This window comes from Mus musculus, chromosome 7, assembly GCF_000001635.26.
Source record: "Mus musculus strain C57BL/6J chromosome 7, GRCm38.p6 C57BL/6J".
NCBI classification, from domain to species: Eukaryota; Metazoa; Chordata; class Mammalia; order Rodentia; family Muridae; genus Mus; species Mus musculus.
In genome coordinates, this window is record NC_000073.6 from 136,959,443 (window position 1) to 136,976,169 (window position 16,727).

At 47.3% G+C, this 16,727-nt stretch overlaps 1 protein-coding gene across 8 annotated transcripts in view; it reads left to right on the forward strand.

The window, feature by feature from the left end:
• Nucleotides 1–16,727, forward strand: part of Mgmt (O-6-methylguanine-DNA methyltransferase) — a 233,731-nt gene that overhangs the window by 64,980 nt on the left and 152,024 nt on the right. For 2 of the 8 annotated variants that reach the window (XM_006507408.4, XM_006507407.2), the window contains exon 2: nucleotides 4,997–5,255. The exons of the other annotated variants lie outside the window; for them this stretch is intronic. In XM_006507408.4, the coding sequence (XP_006507471.1) occupies nucleotides 5,068–5,255 (188 nt within the window). In that variant the 5' untranslated portion in view covers nucleotides 4,997–5,067. The remainder of the gene's footprint in view (nucleotides 1–4,996; nucleotides 5,256–16,727) is intronic. 8 annotated transcript variants of the gene reach the window in all.

Consider the following 16,727-nt stretch of genomic DNA (forward strand, 5'->3'; position numbering starts at 1 on the left):
GAGGCTGTTGGGGTTTGTAGCTCAAACCTAGAATCCTGTCAGAGTTGTGTCTATGTCATAGCCATTCCTGGTGGAATTAGCTGTGACAGTGCTCTGCCTTGATGAGCTGGGGACCTTTGGAGTTGGTCCCTGGCCCTTGCTGCCTGTAGTGTAGACAGACTAGAGCTGATATTGTGGCCATGCTGGCCTAAGTGTGCAGTCCTTTCTAGTGGATGTTCACATGCCAGGGTGTAGCTGCCTGCCTTCACCACACTGCTCACTTTGTTCTCTTGCTTCCCTCAGCCTGTCTCATCTCCAGTATCTCAGGAGGGGTGGCTTTGAGAAATCCAGTTGGCAGGTGTGTGAGTTATTTTCCTCATCTTTGTGACCAGAAGGCTGACAGGAAGCCATCTAAGGAAAAGGGGGATTGTGATGGCAGAAGTAGTGGCCTGCTATGGCAGTGGCAGTAAGAGGCTGCTTGCTCACATCTGGGTGGACAGGAGGCAGAGTGCGGGGAGCTGGCTTCATCCCTTTTCTCCTTTGTTTATTCTGGGCCCCCAGCTTATGGGATGCTGCTGCCCACATTTTGGAGGGGCTCTTTCCTCCAAACTTTAACTTTAATTTTTCTCTGGAAAAATCCTCACAGACACACCCAAGGGTGTGTCTCCTAGGTGATTCTAAACCTAGTCCAGTTAGCCATGAAGAGTGGGTCACACTGGCTTGCTTGAATTGTTCTGTAAATGAGTTCATTTAAGCCTCTAAACCGAGCATCTTAAGTGGCTACTGTAACACCCAGAGGCCATTTTTCTTTTTGCCTGCAGTTTGCAGGTGAGGGAGGGAGGTCAGTCCACATCTCCCCTGGAGCCAGGCAGCACAGATTTCCCTTGCTTGGTGTCACCTGTCCCATCCAGAAGAATCCATCTGTTGGGGTTGCAGCCCTGCATCCTTTAGTCACTCCCAAGGAGAGGAAGTGGACGCGTTGGGGAGAGGCAAGTGGCAGGGTCTCAGGAGTTCTAAGGAAGGCGCAGACATACTTACCTCTACTCACCTGAGCCTCTAGTCACACTGCCACTCACAGAGTGCCCATTCTCCCCAGGTGAGGTTCTGCCTCAGCCCCATCACTCCCAGATGTTGGGACCCTGGGGTAGTCCTGAGGCAAGTGGCTGGGTGCCAGTGGCTGTAAAGGAAAATCTTTCACAGTGAAAGGATTCAGGCCTAGGAGGGAGGGAGCAGGCTCACTCGCCTTCTTTGTGTAAAGCCACAGCCTGTTGGAAGCTTTGTCAGCTCCTGCAGCTAGGTGAGCAGGGGAGATACCCAGCCATTTCTGTGCTCTGTGGATGCCCTCCACCAGCCCGGCAGGCTCCTCCTGACGTCACTTGTGAGGCACAGCTGTGTGCTGTCCAAGACCCACATCCCTTTCTTAGGCTGGACTGAAGTTCAATTCCAGAATCCCCTCTTGTTCCTAGTGTCTCTTCAGTGTCCCCTGATGTTGCAGAGGTCTCTGCTTCCACTGTGTTTTCAGGATGTTAAAATCATTGACACTCGAAACTCAAACCATACTTTGTTTGCTAAATCATTTCCTTTAACACCGGAGCAGTAATTAGATGGGCTATGTGTTTCTGGTGTGTAGGATAGTTCCTACACGCCATTAGCTCAGAATTTTAATTGAGCTGAAGGTTAAATGGATTTAAAATTTCGAATTAAATTGAAGCATTGTCTTATGTTAGACTTGTCTGGAATTTTTATTTCCAGTCACCTTTCAGGTAGTAGAAGTGGATCTTTTTGACCTAAGAACGTTGAATAAGTTTAGGATTCACTGAGGACTTCATTTACCCTCTCATTCTCAGAACATAGGGATCTCACACATGTCACAGCTATGTGACAGGCCCTAGGGGGATGCCACAGCAAGGAGTATGTAGCACTGGCCTGCAGGGAGCCCAACCCTGCTCAGGGATAGGCACTGGGAAATGCTCTATGGGTGTCCTGAGAGTGGAGTTCATTCAAGTGGGGATCACCTGGAGCCAGGCCCCAAGACTCTGGCAGTAGGAATGGGTACTGCTGACTAAGTAAGAACATTATGCCACAACCTCTGATGGATGGGCTAAGGGTGGCATGGCAGAGGGAGAGTATTCAGAGGTGGGCCCTGACTGCGTGGTTAAGCAGTGGTGATTTCGCTAAACACTGAGGCAGAAGCAAGCACGGACCCCAGAGAAGCCACCATGACATGGAGGGACATTTTATTTTTTCTTTTTGAGATTACAATATAATTTTAACATTTCTCCCTTCCCTTCTCTTCCTTCCAAATGCTTTCATTTGCCTCTCTTGCTCTCTTTCAAATCCATGGTTTCTTTTCTCATAAGTTGTTGTAACATGTATGTGCGTATACATATATACATATATATTCCCAGGTATAAACTGTTCAGTCAGTATAAAGTTACCTCCATGTCTGTTTTCGGGGCTGACCGGTTGGTATTGGATAACGAATTGGTGTGCTCTTCCCTGGAGAAGACTTTCTCCCACGTGGAGAATTCCCCTGTTGTCTGGAGTTCTCTGTGTAGGGTTGAGGCCTCCTGGGCTTTGCCCATTTACTTTAGCATGTCTGTTGTTGCTGGCCCTATTCAGCTCACATTAGGTGGTCATGTTGGTGTGAATTATGGGGTAGCTTCTGACATTCCTAGGACATACAGTCTCACAGAAAAAAACCTCCTTGAGCAAAGAGTCACTGTAACATGGACTGGCCACCAAGAATCCCCAGACAGGACTGAAGGAAAACACTCAGAGGCAGAGAACAGGGACAGGGGAGTCTGGGGCCCCAGTGGAGGAGGCAGCAGATGGGTCTCTGCAAGATAGCTTTGGAGCATCCACACCCTCTTTGCTTTGCAGTATGTTGAAGTTCATTCAGATTTTCCTCACTTGTGAAAAAGATTTCTCTGGCCTTGGCCTTCATGAAGCCTAGCATGCCTTGCCTAATTACCGTTGCCACGCTGGATTTGGCTAGGCACTGTCTGCTCTCTGCATCTCTGAGATAGAAGTCATTTGGTTCCAGCCAAGCCAGACCTGAGTTGTCACACCTGTGGCAAGCTGTAGGTCGTCCCAGCAGGAACTGAGTTCTATACACACCAGGGTCTGATAGGCTGAGGCTGGGGAGACAGTGCTCTAGGAAGAACACTAGAAGTCTGTTTGGCTCGCCTCCTCTGAGGAACTTTTGTTTCCTCCTGGCTTGGCCACCCTTCCCAAATAGATGTAAAGTCAGAGTCCAAAACCACCAAGAGAAGTGTTCACTTCTACTCTACAGCCCTCTCAGTCTGGAGTTATAGTCCCAGTCTCTCTCTGTCTCTGTCTGTTTCTCACTTAGTATGATGTCTTTCCATGCCTAGGGCATCTTAGAGCTCAGGATCATCGAACCTCAGCCTCCTGAGGACCACGGTTATAAGCATACAACCCTGTAATCCTGGCTGGGGTCATAGTTTTCTTCAGAGATGGCTGCTAGTAGAGTGGCTGTCATCTCCAAGTTGCTTTCCTTGGGCCTCTTTTTGTTTTGTTTTGTTTTGTTTTTCCTTCCTGGGATGTTGTCCTTCCTTTCTTTTGTAGTATGGGCCGAGGCTGTACGACGGACGAGGCTGTAGAAAGTGCTGTCTCTTGGCAGCTTCCTTCCCTAGGGACCCTGGGGCGTATTTTCAACCTCAGATTGGGCAGCATCTAACCCTGTTGTAGGGTGACTGTGTCTTTTCACAGCCACCTTCAGAATGGCCTGAATGATGATAGGGCTGAGGTCACAGTGTCAGGAAGTGACACTCTCCATCCTGCTGTGGAAGCAGACGTGGTGCCACAGTGTCTTCCTCACTGTGTGTACATCGATCCAGGGGCTCCTGACAGCGAGTTCTCTCACAGTAGAACATGACCATTCTAGCCGCAGTGTTTCGCCTGGGTACTGAGACAAGCTAAAAAGAGAATATAAACCCCTGTAGAAGGGTGTCATTATGAGGAGAGAAACTTTTAAGACAGCCTATTACAATAGGAAGCTAGAGATTTGGGGAGCGCTGATTATTTGTTTCTCGGCTAGAAAGGCACTGCGTGCTCAGTATGCAGGAGGGCGTGTCTGTACATATAGTACCGCACTCTGGCCTTTTCCATCCTGCCTCTCATTCCCTTTGCTAAGAGTGCACACTTCTCCTAGAAAAAGAAGTTGTTTATCCTTCTGAATTATTACATACCCCAAAGGTAACCACCCCCAGATGCTGCCTTCTCGTTTCTAAATTCATCTGCAAAACTATGGAGTTTCTGGTCCATACTTCATCCAGTTTGCTGGCTCTCCTTGGAAGAGTTATTGTATATCCAAGCACAGATTTTATTAAAAAGAACTGGGCCACTTATTTCCTTCAAAGTTTTCTGGTGTGTTTAAATCTTCCCTGGGTAAACAAAACTTTTATTGGAAATAATATTTTGAGATGTGACACCTTTTGCCCAGGCAGTGGTGCTGAATATGCTGGGCTTCAGCAGCCGGGGCCAGGCTCTGTGACCACGGCTGGGCAAAGGGTGGGTTTGTCCCATGGGAAAGGGTCCTGTCCAAACCTTTGAGGAGGGTTTCTCATGCACATGGAAGTGCAGCCGAGGCCATAGTGGGAATCTCTGGTGCAATGGTACAGCTTCAGGCTCATAAAGGTACAGGTGTGCACCACTTATACCTGGTGTGAGCACCTCTGGGAATCACAGAGCCTCAGACATCCTAGGCACGGGCTCTGTCAATGGAGTTATGTTCCCCAGCCTTAGCAGTATTTCCGGGCCCTCAGCTGCTGACCTGCAGAGTCTGTTCTTGACTCTAGGAGCCAGGGTCCCTACCGACTCAGGAGTCAGTGGTGGGTGCTTATGTGAACATAGGAAAGCAACTGTGAAGAGAGCAGACTTGAGGAATGTCCAGCCTGTTGTGATGTGACGGGACCACCAGCTCACATGGTGTCTGTTTATGCTGTGTCTGATTCTCTGTGACATTCATTCCCGGGAATTTTTGAACCTTTAGGCACTCAGCCATGAGGAACTTGCCAAATCGTGTCACCGTCTGTACCTGCGGCAGCTGAACCATTTGCTTGGATGCATGGCCTGCCCAGAATGGCCAGCATAATGTTGGTGTACAACCTGTGTTCTAGGACTTCTGGACATCAGGGCATGGTGAGGGCTGGTCAGGCCACTTCCCTCATCTACCCTCTCTTTGGACATCTACCACCGAGTAGATACAAAAATCTAGAGAAGAGAAGTGGAAGGCACTATGGTCCTTCCCTGTAAGTATTTTATGTTTTTCTTTATATACATATGTAACCTTTTAGCCTTGTTTCTGGCTTTTTCGTTAATGTATGTAAAAATATTAAAAGGCCCTGTATATTACATTCAAAACTATGTCAGCTACCCGGCTTTTTTCTATTTATTAAAACTTTTCAAGCAGTAAAAACATTTTACTTGTTAATGAGGGGAATGGGAGAGTTAATGACACAGAGCCCCGATCCTCCACGATGCCTCTTCCTAACCATGCGCGGCAACTCTCCCACCCCATGTCGTTTAATTTCTTCGACGGGGTTCAGTAGACACATGCAAACAGATTTCAGATCATCCCTCAGTTTAATAGCATCTGATATTTGGGTCAAAGACTCTCTCTTTGGAGAGTGGCATAGTATCTAGAGCGAAATGTATTAATGTTAGTGATATTAGGTTATGCTGAGTGGAGAGAGATGGATGTTCTTATCATCAGACTGTCTTTGCTTGTGGTGGGGCAGGAGCTGGTAAAGGAGACCACTGGGAACTGCATCCTTTTGCCTGTGAAGTGATGTATATCCCGGGAGGTGATCCGGGCCCCCAGCCCCTGGTGAACAGTAGCCACCCAGGGCATGGAAGCCTAAGGAGCCATTAGCATATGGTTCTCTTGCTGAGGCTCAAGGAAGGAAGAAATTAAAATCAGATCACCTCCTCTGTGGCTGGCTGCGCCTGGATTTTGAGGTCCTTGAACATGGGGCCTCGTCTTCCTGCTTCCTAAGGCAGCCATTGGAGGACCCAGTGTTGTGCTCCAGAGAGCCAAAAGGATTGAGTCATTGCAAAGTCAGGAACTGATGGAAAGTATTCTTCATGAGAGGTGGCACAATTATGAACGTGGAGCCAGGGAGTTTCACAGGAGCTGCCAGTCAGCAGTGTCATCCCAGTGGGGAGTCTCCAAAGTCACATGAGCTACACCCTGGGACAAAGGGAGCCACATGGTAGCTGGGACTTCTCAGGACAGTGAATCCCCCACCCCACTGGCTTGGGAATGACAGGCAGCTGTGAAAATTGTAGCTTCCTTGAGGCTCTGCAGTGCATATTCAGAGTCCAGGTGACTCTTGCCATGACCATGATAGTGTTAAAGACTCAATCCTGGTTTACCCTTTGCCTCCACCTGTAGACAAAGTGACAAAGTGGAGTTTCACTGTCTTATCATCTACTCTCTTGATTCCAGTGTGAGTACTTGAGTTGAAGTCCGGATCATAATGTGTGTATGGAGTTGGCATAGGGTCCATGCGTGTAAAGGGAGATGCGTCCATCTCCTGTAAAGGGAGATGAGAGTGGACACAGACACATTGTCTCACAGAGCCCTCATCCTTGCTAAGGTGGCCCTAGCGTATGGTTGAAGCACATAAAAACTGTGTGATTGTGGAGTTTAGGATTGTCTTTTCCTCGTTGCCATGGAGATATGCTAGGGATGAAGTTGTTCAGCCATCCTGGTCAGCTCTGTTTCTGGACCTACCACTGTTGTCTGAACAGAATGGGTTCCTTGGGCACCTCAGGACATAGATTATTTGAACATAATTAAAATGGAGTTTTAAGTAAGAAGATGAAGTTGAAAACACCCGTCTTTCAAGTACACAAGTAGGAGCTGATGTTGGTGAGACCTGTCTCTCCTTCATGGACATTTCCAAGCCTCTGTGGCCTAGTGGGGTGGCTTTCCCGGATCTGATGGACTGGCTTTAGAGAGAGGTCTAGAGGTTGCATGAGGTCTAGAGGTTGCATGGTGCTGGAGGGAGGCAGGACTGTTACGGTCTGCTGAACAAGCGTGTAACTGTGACTTCCTGGTGTTTCGCAAAGCGTGGTGTTCTGTAGTCTCTGCTCTCTCTATCCATACATCCTTTTTACTCTGTGGTCCCTAAGGTGCAGAGACACCCCATACCTCTTCATTTTCCAAATACCCAATATATACAAATATATTGCTTTCTCTCCCTTCGGAAAGCCTGCTGCATGAGTCTGCCCCTGGGAGCGGTTGCGGAGTGCCATGTAGGATGAACGTCCTGGATCTTGGCTGGTCCCCAGGGTGTTCTGTCACGAGGTCTGCTTGAGAAAATTGGTGAGCCTTTTCCTTGGGCATCTTCCCACCTTTTCTTAAGGGCTTAGCCCATCTGGCATCATTAGGTCAGTCTCAGCCTGGGACTTGGGGTTGAATTTTGATATCTTCGGTGTCTTAAACATCGTACTCCAAGGCTTGTGTGTGTTGCACGTTTCTTGCATACTAGAAATTAGTTTGCCTCCAGCACTCTTAGAATCTTGCACACTAGATGTCCATGTAACTCCTGAGTTTAGTGAATGTTAATTAACTCATTGGTGCTGAGTTCTGATTATGTAGAAACCTCTGAATCTTTACAGCTCTCCAAGTTTCCCCTGGCTATGGGGCACCTGGTCCCATCTCACCCCCATCATGATGGTGACCGCTGATGTCTACCAGGTTTTGGAAATCATTGTAGAGGTTGGGTTTTGTTTTACCTCTTAAGATGAAGTGGGAAACCATCATAACTTCCCCCTATTACCTTGGCAGGGTAGCCCCCCATCCTGTATTTGAAAACTCCCTCTCTAAACATTTTCAGGAGTGAATTGTTAGATTAGGAGAAGGGAGTGCCTAGGTTTGTTTTCAGCCTTGTAGAAGAACAGAATGGAGTTGTGGATTTACAGTGATGCATATTCTAAAATAATGGTGCAAGAATGTGAGCTCTTCTAAGGTGCTGCAAGCTCTCTCTTGCCATGTGCCTATCTCCTTCTGGCAAGCATCCAGGCATATTCCAGCAAGCGGGAGCATCAGGACTTAGCACAGGCCTGGAGAATGTCTGGATGTGGGAGGGGCGTTTTCCAGGAATTGGGCTTCAGAGTCCGTTTAAAATTGAAAGCTTATCCGTTTTTGATAAACGGCCAAATATAAATGATAACACCTTGGTTAATAGGCTGTGATGAAGTTGAAGGTGGGCTTTTCTGGGAAATCCTTATTGAAATACTACCCATTTGAGTGAATCTGATAGACCCTGAGCCCGAAGCTCACAGGGAATATTATGGAATGCAAATGGGCAGATTGGTGTGTGTGTTTTCTCCCCGAGTTGTCGCTCTCTCCACAGAAGTGAAGAATATCGATGTTTTATGGCCTTCCTCCAGGTTGTCTGCCTATTACTAGATATGCAGCTTGGCCCCAGCCTTGAGGGCGCTTGCTTGCTCCTCACCTTCGTGATGCGCAGCCCATCGTCTGGTGCCGAGGTACGATTTCGCCAGAGTCAGCTAATTTCCTGTTTTTTCCCCTCCTCAGTGCTTCCACCTGGAGATTGGAAATCCCATTTCAGCTCTTCAGTGGCTACTGTGACAATCTTCTGTGACTTTTCTTATTGCTACCCCGTGCCATGCCCAAGAGATGCACCGATGCCGCTTGCTCTTTGGCGTCTACTCTCAGGATCCTACTTCCTATACCTGAAATGTAGTCAGCTTAGAGCTTTGCTCAAAGTGTGTCGGATCGGTTCTGCATGTTTTCTTTTCTTTCAACTTTCTCTCATTTTCCATTTTCCATTTCTGTCTCGGATGCCCTTGGTCGGGTCTCAGCTCGATGCTAGGTCTTCCCGTTGTCGTATGGTGCCTGGTTGCATCTCACTCACATCGTGATGATGGCAGACAGTGTTCAGTTTGGAAGGTGAGATTCTGGTGAGCAGTGCTGGGTCTCTGAAGGCATTTGCATGATAGTCAGGTGCTACTCCAGACCTCTGAGAATCTTTGCATCTACCAGGACTAAATATTATTATTAGCATGAGTCACACTAGGAACACTGGGCATCTTAGGCTAGACAGTGTTGCCATCTTTGCTTTTTCTTTATTAATGTGGTCACCTAAATCCTGTATCTTCTTAGTGGAATGACTTCATGGATAACCTAAGTGATTAAACTAACAGGATGTGTTGTGTGGACTCAGACCTTAGGGTGACCTATATACTGTGTATCCAGTATTTATTCAGAATGGCTTCTTTCAAATATCTAATAAGAATGGATAGTTGAATGCACAGTAGCCATCTCGCCTTACCCCTTGATCCCATAAGATCTTGGAAGCTGAAACTAGTTTGGGCCCTTTAGGGATTCATAGAAATTAGGTATGTCTGCACATGAAAAGGGCTGGTATGGTGGAAAAAAAAATTGAGTCCTTAAGTAATTTGCGATTCCCAGTGATAATTAGAGAACTCTGCCCTAGCTCTTTCTTCCCGACCACTTTTTTTCCTGGTGTTTTTAGGGCGAATCTTGAGTCTTAGCAGCTGATCTCTTTTCCTTGCTGTGTGATCCCACTGTAAGGTAAGTGGTCTTGGCATGTCGTGTTGCCTTGATGGGTTATTAAATTGTCACTCCTCAGAGATGAATGCGGGCCACAGAGTGTGTTGTCTCATATATCATTCAAGGCGTCAGGACTATTCTAGAAAGATGAGGAAGGGTACATTTTTTCAAATTTATGATTGGAATTAGGAATTTTATTAAGTCCTCAAAAAGAAGGGGGGAAAAACCCTACAAACTTTAAAAGTCTTTCTTAAAATGTACATCTTTGTTCTCCAGAATGGTGTGCACACGGCCCTCATCTGTCTTTGGGAAGGACTGCGCCTTCGCTCATGGGCATGCCCTCCTATACACTGATGCGGGGCTGATCACTGGGCAGTCTGCAAGGAAGGTTGATCTGTTCAAGATTTACTGTACATCATCCCGGCCGTCATTCCCATAAGTATTAATTTTAACTCCACTAATAAGAAACTGAAGAAAAGTGGAATTATGGGTTCAGTAGTATCCTGTGAAAGGTCAGTTGTTAAAAAGGCAGAGCCTGACATTCTGTGAAAAAGGTGCCTGCATTAATCATCTCGATGGGAGAGTGCAGGGTGTTCTTGACCAGTATCCATGAACCTTGCAAGGTAAGGTTTCGGGCTCCGTGTGCGGGTTTTTATGTAAAACAATGATTAGATGTACATTGAGACAGTTCGTAGGATCGTGTACTTTAGGAGTCTGAAGGTTGCTTGTGAAGTAGGAAATCTTAGGGTGTGTGTCTCACACATAGTTTTACAGGTAACCTGCTGTGGTACACAGGTGTTCCAGGTAGAGATGGGTTTCTCATTGCAAGTCCCCATTCTCAAATCGTGGTGGGATTCCGTTGGCTGCTTCAGTGTTCCTGATGGCTGAAGAGTTTGACTGTTCTGTGAAACAGTCTGCTTCTCCATCCCCCACGGCTCTTTTATTTCCATGAGAGCCTCAGAATACCTACTATGTACACAGAGCCTAGTCAGAGGTTTGGAGTTAAATTACCTGCGTATTTTATGTGTCCTGTCAATTCGGTGTTAAAGTTCAACACAAATATATAAATTATTAAGCAGTTAGGCGCTGACACATTCATCAGCTGAGCATCTTTTATTGTGGCCTGTTGACAGATTAGTTTCATTCGGCCATTAAAGCGGGGCTGCTGCTGCTGCTGCTGCTGCTCCCAGGCTCCTTTTGTCTTTGTTGCCGCTACTGGAAAGTATCTATGTAGCAGGCGAACATAGAACTCCCAGGATCTGTCCTTGGGATCACACCATTGCAGACATTTGCTCCGACACTGATTCTGCAAAGACCAAATTATTCCTCTTCTCATCTAGTCCCATCTCTCGGGTTCTGTGAGAGCAGTAACGCGAGCATGCATGGGTTTGGGGCAGCTCTTCTTTCTGAACACACCTGCTTCCAGTTGGTACTTGGGAAAATTTGACTCCTGAAGGTCATGCTCCATTCTTCATTCAGGTCATCGGATGGCATCTGATGTTTTTGCTGTGTGAATTGTTAGAGTGCAGGAGACAGCTACCTAACTTGCACCCTGCCTGCCAGGAGACCCCTGTATTATCTCTGTCAATATAGACAGTGCCTGAGGTGGGCCAGGGTATAGACCCATAAAAGAGAACATGGCCAGTGGCTGTTAGCCCCCCGCCCCGCCCCATGGTGCCAGCTTTGCCATCCTGGACCTAGGGTAGGAGCATAAACTTGCACACACCTGTCTCTGTCAGCCCAAACACCACCTTACCTGTGTCACAGCCCTTTGGCCATTAAAGACTTGCCACTCTGACATTTTTATCAAATTGAAAGTTAAATAGTACTTTCCCTCTTGCCCCATGGCCAAAGTTATAATTGTCTTTGAAGACGTGGACTCCACTCGCAAGCCTAGAATTATGCACGGGAAGGTTTTGATCAGACAGAGTTCCTTGGAGTCCACAGACAGCGCAAACTGCTTCGTCTGCAATGTTACGATCCTCTTCCTTATCGTCATAATTTTTGCTTAATGGCTGTTTGTGCTACATTGGCCAGGTCTATGGGTTGCTTAACATAAATGATTACATTTGCTTATGATTAAAAACTTCCTCCATTAGAAATACCGTGCCAGGACTTGTAAATGACTTGTTATTACAGCCTTATACTTCATTAGCCACATCGCGGGCTCCACGGAGTCATTGTCTAAGAGTTAGGAACACTTGAAATGAGCTGTGTAATGCGGACCCTCCGACAGAATGCAGGAAGGAACGGTGTCTTCTAGGAGCCGCTTAGCCAGCAGATAAGAGGCCCTGGGCTGCAGGAAGACACCAGGCTATGGCAGAGGAGGCTGAGTGCATTCTGATGGGCAGTGGTGTGGACGAATGAAGTACTTTATGACTGGAGCAAGACTTGCTGTAAAAAATTATATACCATTCATGACCAAAATCCTTCAGCATGCTGGGCCACCGCTCCTCTCTGAACCCAGCAGCTTAAGCTCTAAGCATCTTGCGAGTCTCTTGGCATAGCATTTAAAAACACAAGTCTGCAACGGAATTCTTAGGGGTTGCCTTTGTAGGCCTGCTTGCTGTGGTTCCCAGTCTCCTGTGTATCTAGGCATTGCTAGGGTACCCCTGGGAGTTGGGAATGTGGGTCTGTGGTCTGCTTCCCCTCAGGGTATTTAAACACCAGGCAGGAAGGGGAAGGCAGAGTGTGGGACTGGGGCAGAACCTGGTTTGGTTCCAAGTGAGTACTGGAAGAAAGAAGGCCTTCTCCGCACACAGCTCTTTATGTCCAGTGAAGATCTCCATCTGGGGTCATCCTTCATGAAGGAGACAGTCCTTGCTTGCCCAGCCTGTTTTAGTTGATGGTGGATGTGAATGCATACACCTTACTCAGGGTGAACCAAGGATCAAATACCTTTTGAGGGAAGGACTGCCCAGGAAGGGAAGCTCATTGGCTGAACACTCGGCGCCTATCTAGATACCTTATTAGCATGGAGATCTCCTGGTTTTCATTCTACAGAACTGATTGGCACGGTCCTCTCAGTGGGGTGTCATGGTTCTGTGTCCCAGAACAGGTAGAGTTTGGCAGGGAACTGGCTCCGCTCACTCCTGCTGTTCTCAGTTCTCAGATTCCCTGGGGTCTGAGCCTGCTCAAACTTACCAGTTCTTCTGTCTGGTGCCACGGTCCACTTGTCCCACAGAGGGGCCTTGGGTTGGGATGGGTTTGGTGGAGGGCAACTCTCCTGGGCTTTCTCTGCAGTTACCTGTGTGGCAAGCGCTGCATGTGGAAGGAGGTGTTCAGGGCACATGCCTTGAGCTGCCCTCCCCTCTTTGCAGTCACACACACAGCCCGCCATGGATGCTCTGGAGAGTCGCTTTCCATGTATTGTGGTCTCAGCACCCCCCCCCATAGGTTTTATTTTGTTCATTTATTTAGACGATCTTCCTTATTACTATAACTGATAATAAGGCTTTTGCTGTTGTTTTCGGCAATGGAAGTTAGTTTTAGCAAATGCTGTTGTGCAAGCCTCCCAAATCCATCTTTCCTTTCATCCTCAGAGGCAAGGTCAGGCGTCACGTGGTGCTGGTGAGGGAAGTTTGTCATTCATGGATTGGTAACTTGGAGTACTGCGGTACAATTAAGTATACTGAACATTAAAATTACACGGACCATGATTGAATCTGAGTCACAGGTTGTTTCTTGTTCTTGCAAGGTCTTTCTTTGATGCAGTCTTAGCTAAGACGAGGTGTCCTTAGTCTGCTGGGAGCAGACTCTTGTGATGGTCCAAGTGCTCAGTCCCTGGTCTCTGAGGCCTTGCCCACTCTGTGTCTATCTGGAGCATCTTGAGGAAGGTGGGATCGGAACCCTTTGTCTACTCTTCCCCTGGTGAGCCAGGCTGTGGACACGTGGGCTGAGTGCTGGGAGAACTACGGACAGATGTGGACGAGGACCTGCAGCCTAATGGCCTCTGTCTCCCAGTGTTGGGAGAGCTACTTCCTCCTGATCTAGGGTCCTGCTTCAGTAGCCGCACATTGTTCTGTTACAGACCCACAACTGAGCCAGCCCTCCAGTATTCCAGTGTGCGGACCCGTTCCAACCCACCCGAGGCCTGATCCATGTGGTCACGGTGGAGGACATCTCTCCAACAGGCCTTCACTCATCTAAATCCGCTTCTTCTTTCCCTGCAACAAAGTGCCTCCATAAAGACAGAAAGCCTGTAACCCTGCCACTCCCTAGAAATGTGCTCCAGACAGCCTGGGAACTCAGCAGGCATAAGGAAATGCTACCCAGGCACATTGAAAACCTCCTGCTTCACAGGGACTCTGCTCAAACCCAGGGCCAGCAGAGAACAGTAGTCAGCAACAGACTTCCGAAGACCCATCCCACCGTGTCATGTGACTTCCTCATGTGGAAGCTGAAGAATTATGGATACCTTGAGCTTCTGACAGGTAAAAGACAGTAAAAAAATAGTGAAAGACACAATCTACCCTCTGAACTGATCTACAAGGCTATGAAAACATCACTTTGAATAATATGCATTGGGTGTTAGAAAAATGTGGTGCTGGTGTGTGGACCCCTCAGCCTTTTTGATGAGGGCTGTAATATATCTTGCTGAGTGATGAATATGCGACTGTAGGCTTCAACTGTTCGTGTCTCGTGCCTGGGAGAAAAAAATATCGAAAATGAATATAAAATATTGAAATTTAGAAGTGGTTGGGCCCATCCATAATTTCTTGTTCCTTTGGATGAGGTAGACACATTGCTAATTATACAGTGTGCAGGCACCTATGCCAGGTGCCTCACGTGATATGGTGTATAAATTCTGACTCAGCCTGTATACTGCCTCCACCACAAGAACATTGAATACAGTGTGCAGAAATGAGTTCTGGGCAGTGCATCCCTGGAATTTGGCCTCAAATATGAGGTCTTTCCTTAAACTTTACTTGAGCATTACTTGACGTGGCTCATTTGGGGGTACAGTATTAGGGTGTCATCTCCTAGTGTTTTGTGCTTTTTTTGCTATGTTCCAGACAAGGTATGGTGAAGTTACAGTGGCCTCAGCTTGTGCTTTGGCTCCTGATTGGTGGGTCTACTGCACTGACCTCTCTCTTAGATGTCCTGGTTCTGGGCTTATAGCCTGATATAGTTTGAATCTGAGTGGGCCTCAGACTCTGCCAAAATTGTGTATTGAAGGCGAGATCCTCTTTAGAAGCAGTGTGCTTTTATATGAGGTCTAGCTTTTGGAGAAGTGACTGGATTCAGAGGGCTCTACATTCACTTCAGAAATAACTCCTGGGAGATGATGGAGCCATGGGGGTGAGGCCTGGTTCTGGGACATCAGTCATACACTGTTGGAAAGATGATCTATCTTTTCCTGCTCATCCTGTCATGTGCTTGCCATCCACTATGGTATGAGCACCCTGGCGCCATCTGCTCCTGGCTATTATGGTGTGCCTCACTGTGGGCCCAGAAGCTGTAAGGTCAGCGAACCACAGACTGAAGAGTCTGAAGCTTCCAGCCTAAGTTTTCCTCTCTGTGTGTTTGTCTGTGTTAAGTGTTCGGTCACCACAGTAAAAAGTAACTTAAGCCACCACTGAATTGACTTTCTCACAAGGCCTTAGTGGGCTAGGGGATCTGCCTGGCTTTGCAATACAGACCCTCTTTCTCCTCTGGGCCTTACAAGCCCATGTACATGGCTCCACCCTCCTGTGGACTGCTTCCTGTGGCTTCTGTCTCCAGTCTCTCTTCTCTGTTTCTCTGGACAGACCCTATGTAGAGCAGCACTGTTGTTATCCCAGGAATATAGGTGTTACACACAGAGCCCGTCTTGTTATTTACAAAAAAAAAAAAAAAATCATTTTTGACATGTGATTGTTACCATATATTCATGTTGGAGATTTCAAGTCCCACCTCTACTGACTCATGGGCCTTATATATACTTGGTTTCGTGGCTGTGATTTTTTTTACTGAGAGGAACACAGAGCCAAACTATGAAAGAGATGAGGCACATGGGAAGGGGCTGGAAACAGTGGCAAGAGCTTTTATTTTTCTAGAATGTTCTCTGTTAGGTACCAGGTCTCTGTAGCAGCATGTTATGGAAATGCGCGAAGGGTTGCCAACTCCTTGCGGTCACACCACCCAGATTTTTTTATTGGTTGGTTGCATTGAGACACTGCCTGGCATAGAATGGTGGTTTTGATGCCTTGGAGAGAAGCAGCTGTCTATAAAAACTACATGGCTTATACAAACAGCTCAGTTGTAGATAGCCAAGCTTGTCAGGAAATGGTCAGAGCTCTGTCCAAGTCTACGTGCCCAGACACCAACCAGGGTCAGCTTTGTGCACAGGCTTTCCTGAGGATGGCAGTTTGGGGCCATCTGCTAGGTCTTTGTGGAGCACATCAAGAGCTGGAGTCGATTATCTGTCTTTTGAATCCAGACTGGCTTGGAGACTTCACTTGGTCACTACAAGGTGGCAGAACTGACATTGTTGGCTGATGTCCCTGTGCCTTTCTGGGCTTCATAGATTGCATGTTGAAAGCCTACAACTGCCAAATAGATGAAACTTAGCCAACCTCCATGAGGGCAAGAATCTCACCAGCAAGGCGACACCCATGGTGAATGTTGGGAGGAGCTTCGTGGATCATCCTGTTGCCAGGAGTGTCCTATCCATGCCCACCTACAACCATTTGTGACTCTTTAGGCAATGTTCAGAGGAGCCGGCCAGCTCTGGTCCTTTTTCCCTGTGATTCCAGCTCTTCATATGGTGGTGTGAATTCAGGAGGCACCACACACTTACATGCACATAAATGTGCTCTACCATGTAATACATCAAGCTCAGGTTGGTACGGTGAATGAATGAAATGATCATGCTATGCCTCTTTTGTAGTGTGTACCCAGCTGTGGGCATTGAAGTCCTGAGGCAGGAGATGCCATGGTGGCTTGGTATATTATGTCTGGGTCATAGGCAGTGTGTTTAGCCCATAGATAGAAACTCAGAATAGTTGTAAATACCCTGTCTAATGAGTGACTAATTAGAGCCAGCCACAGTGTGGTGGATTTCACAACAGGGAAAGGGATGCAACCTCTATCACAACATGCTCTGTCCTTTCAGTGAACTTCTTTGTTCTTTATCTAGACTTCCCAGTTAACTTGCGCTCTCTAAGAGAGGAGGGATGTTGGGTTGGTCCAG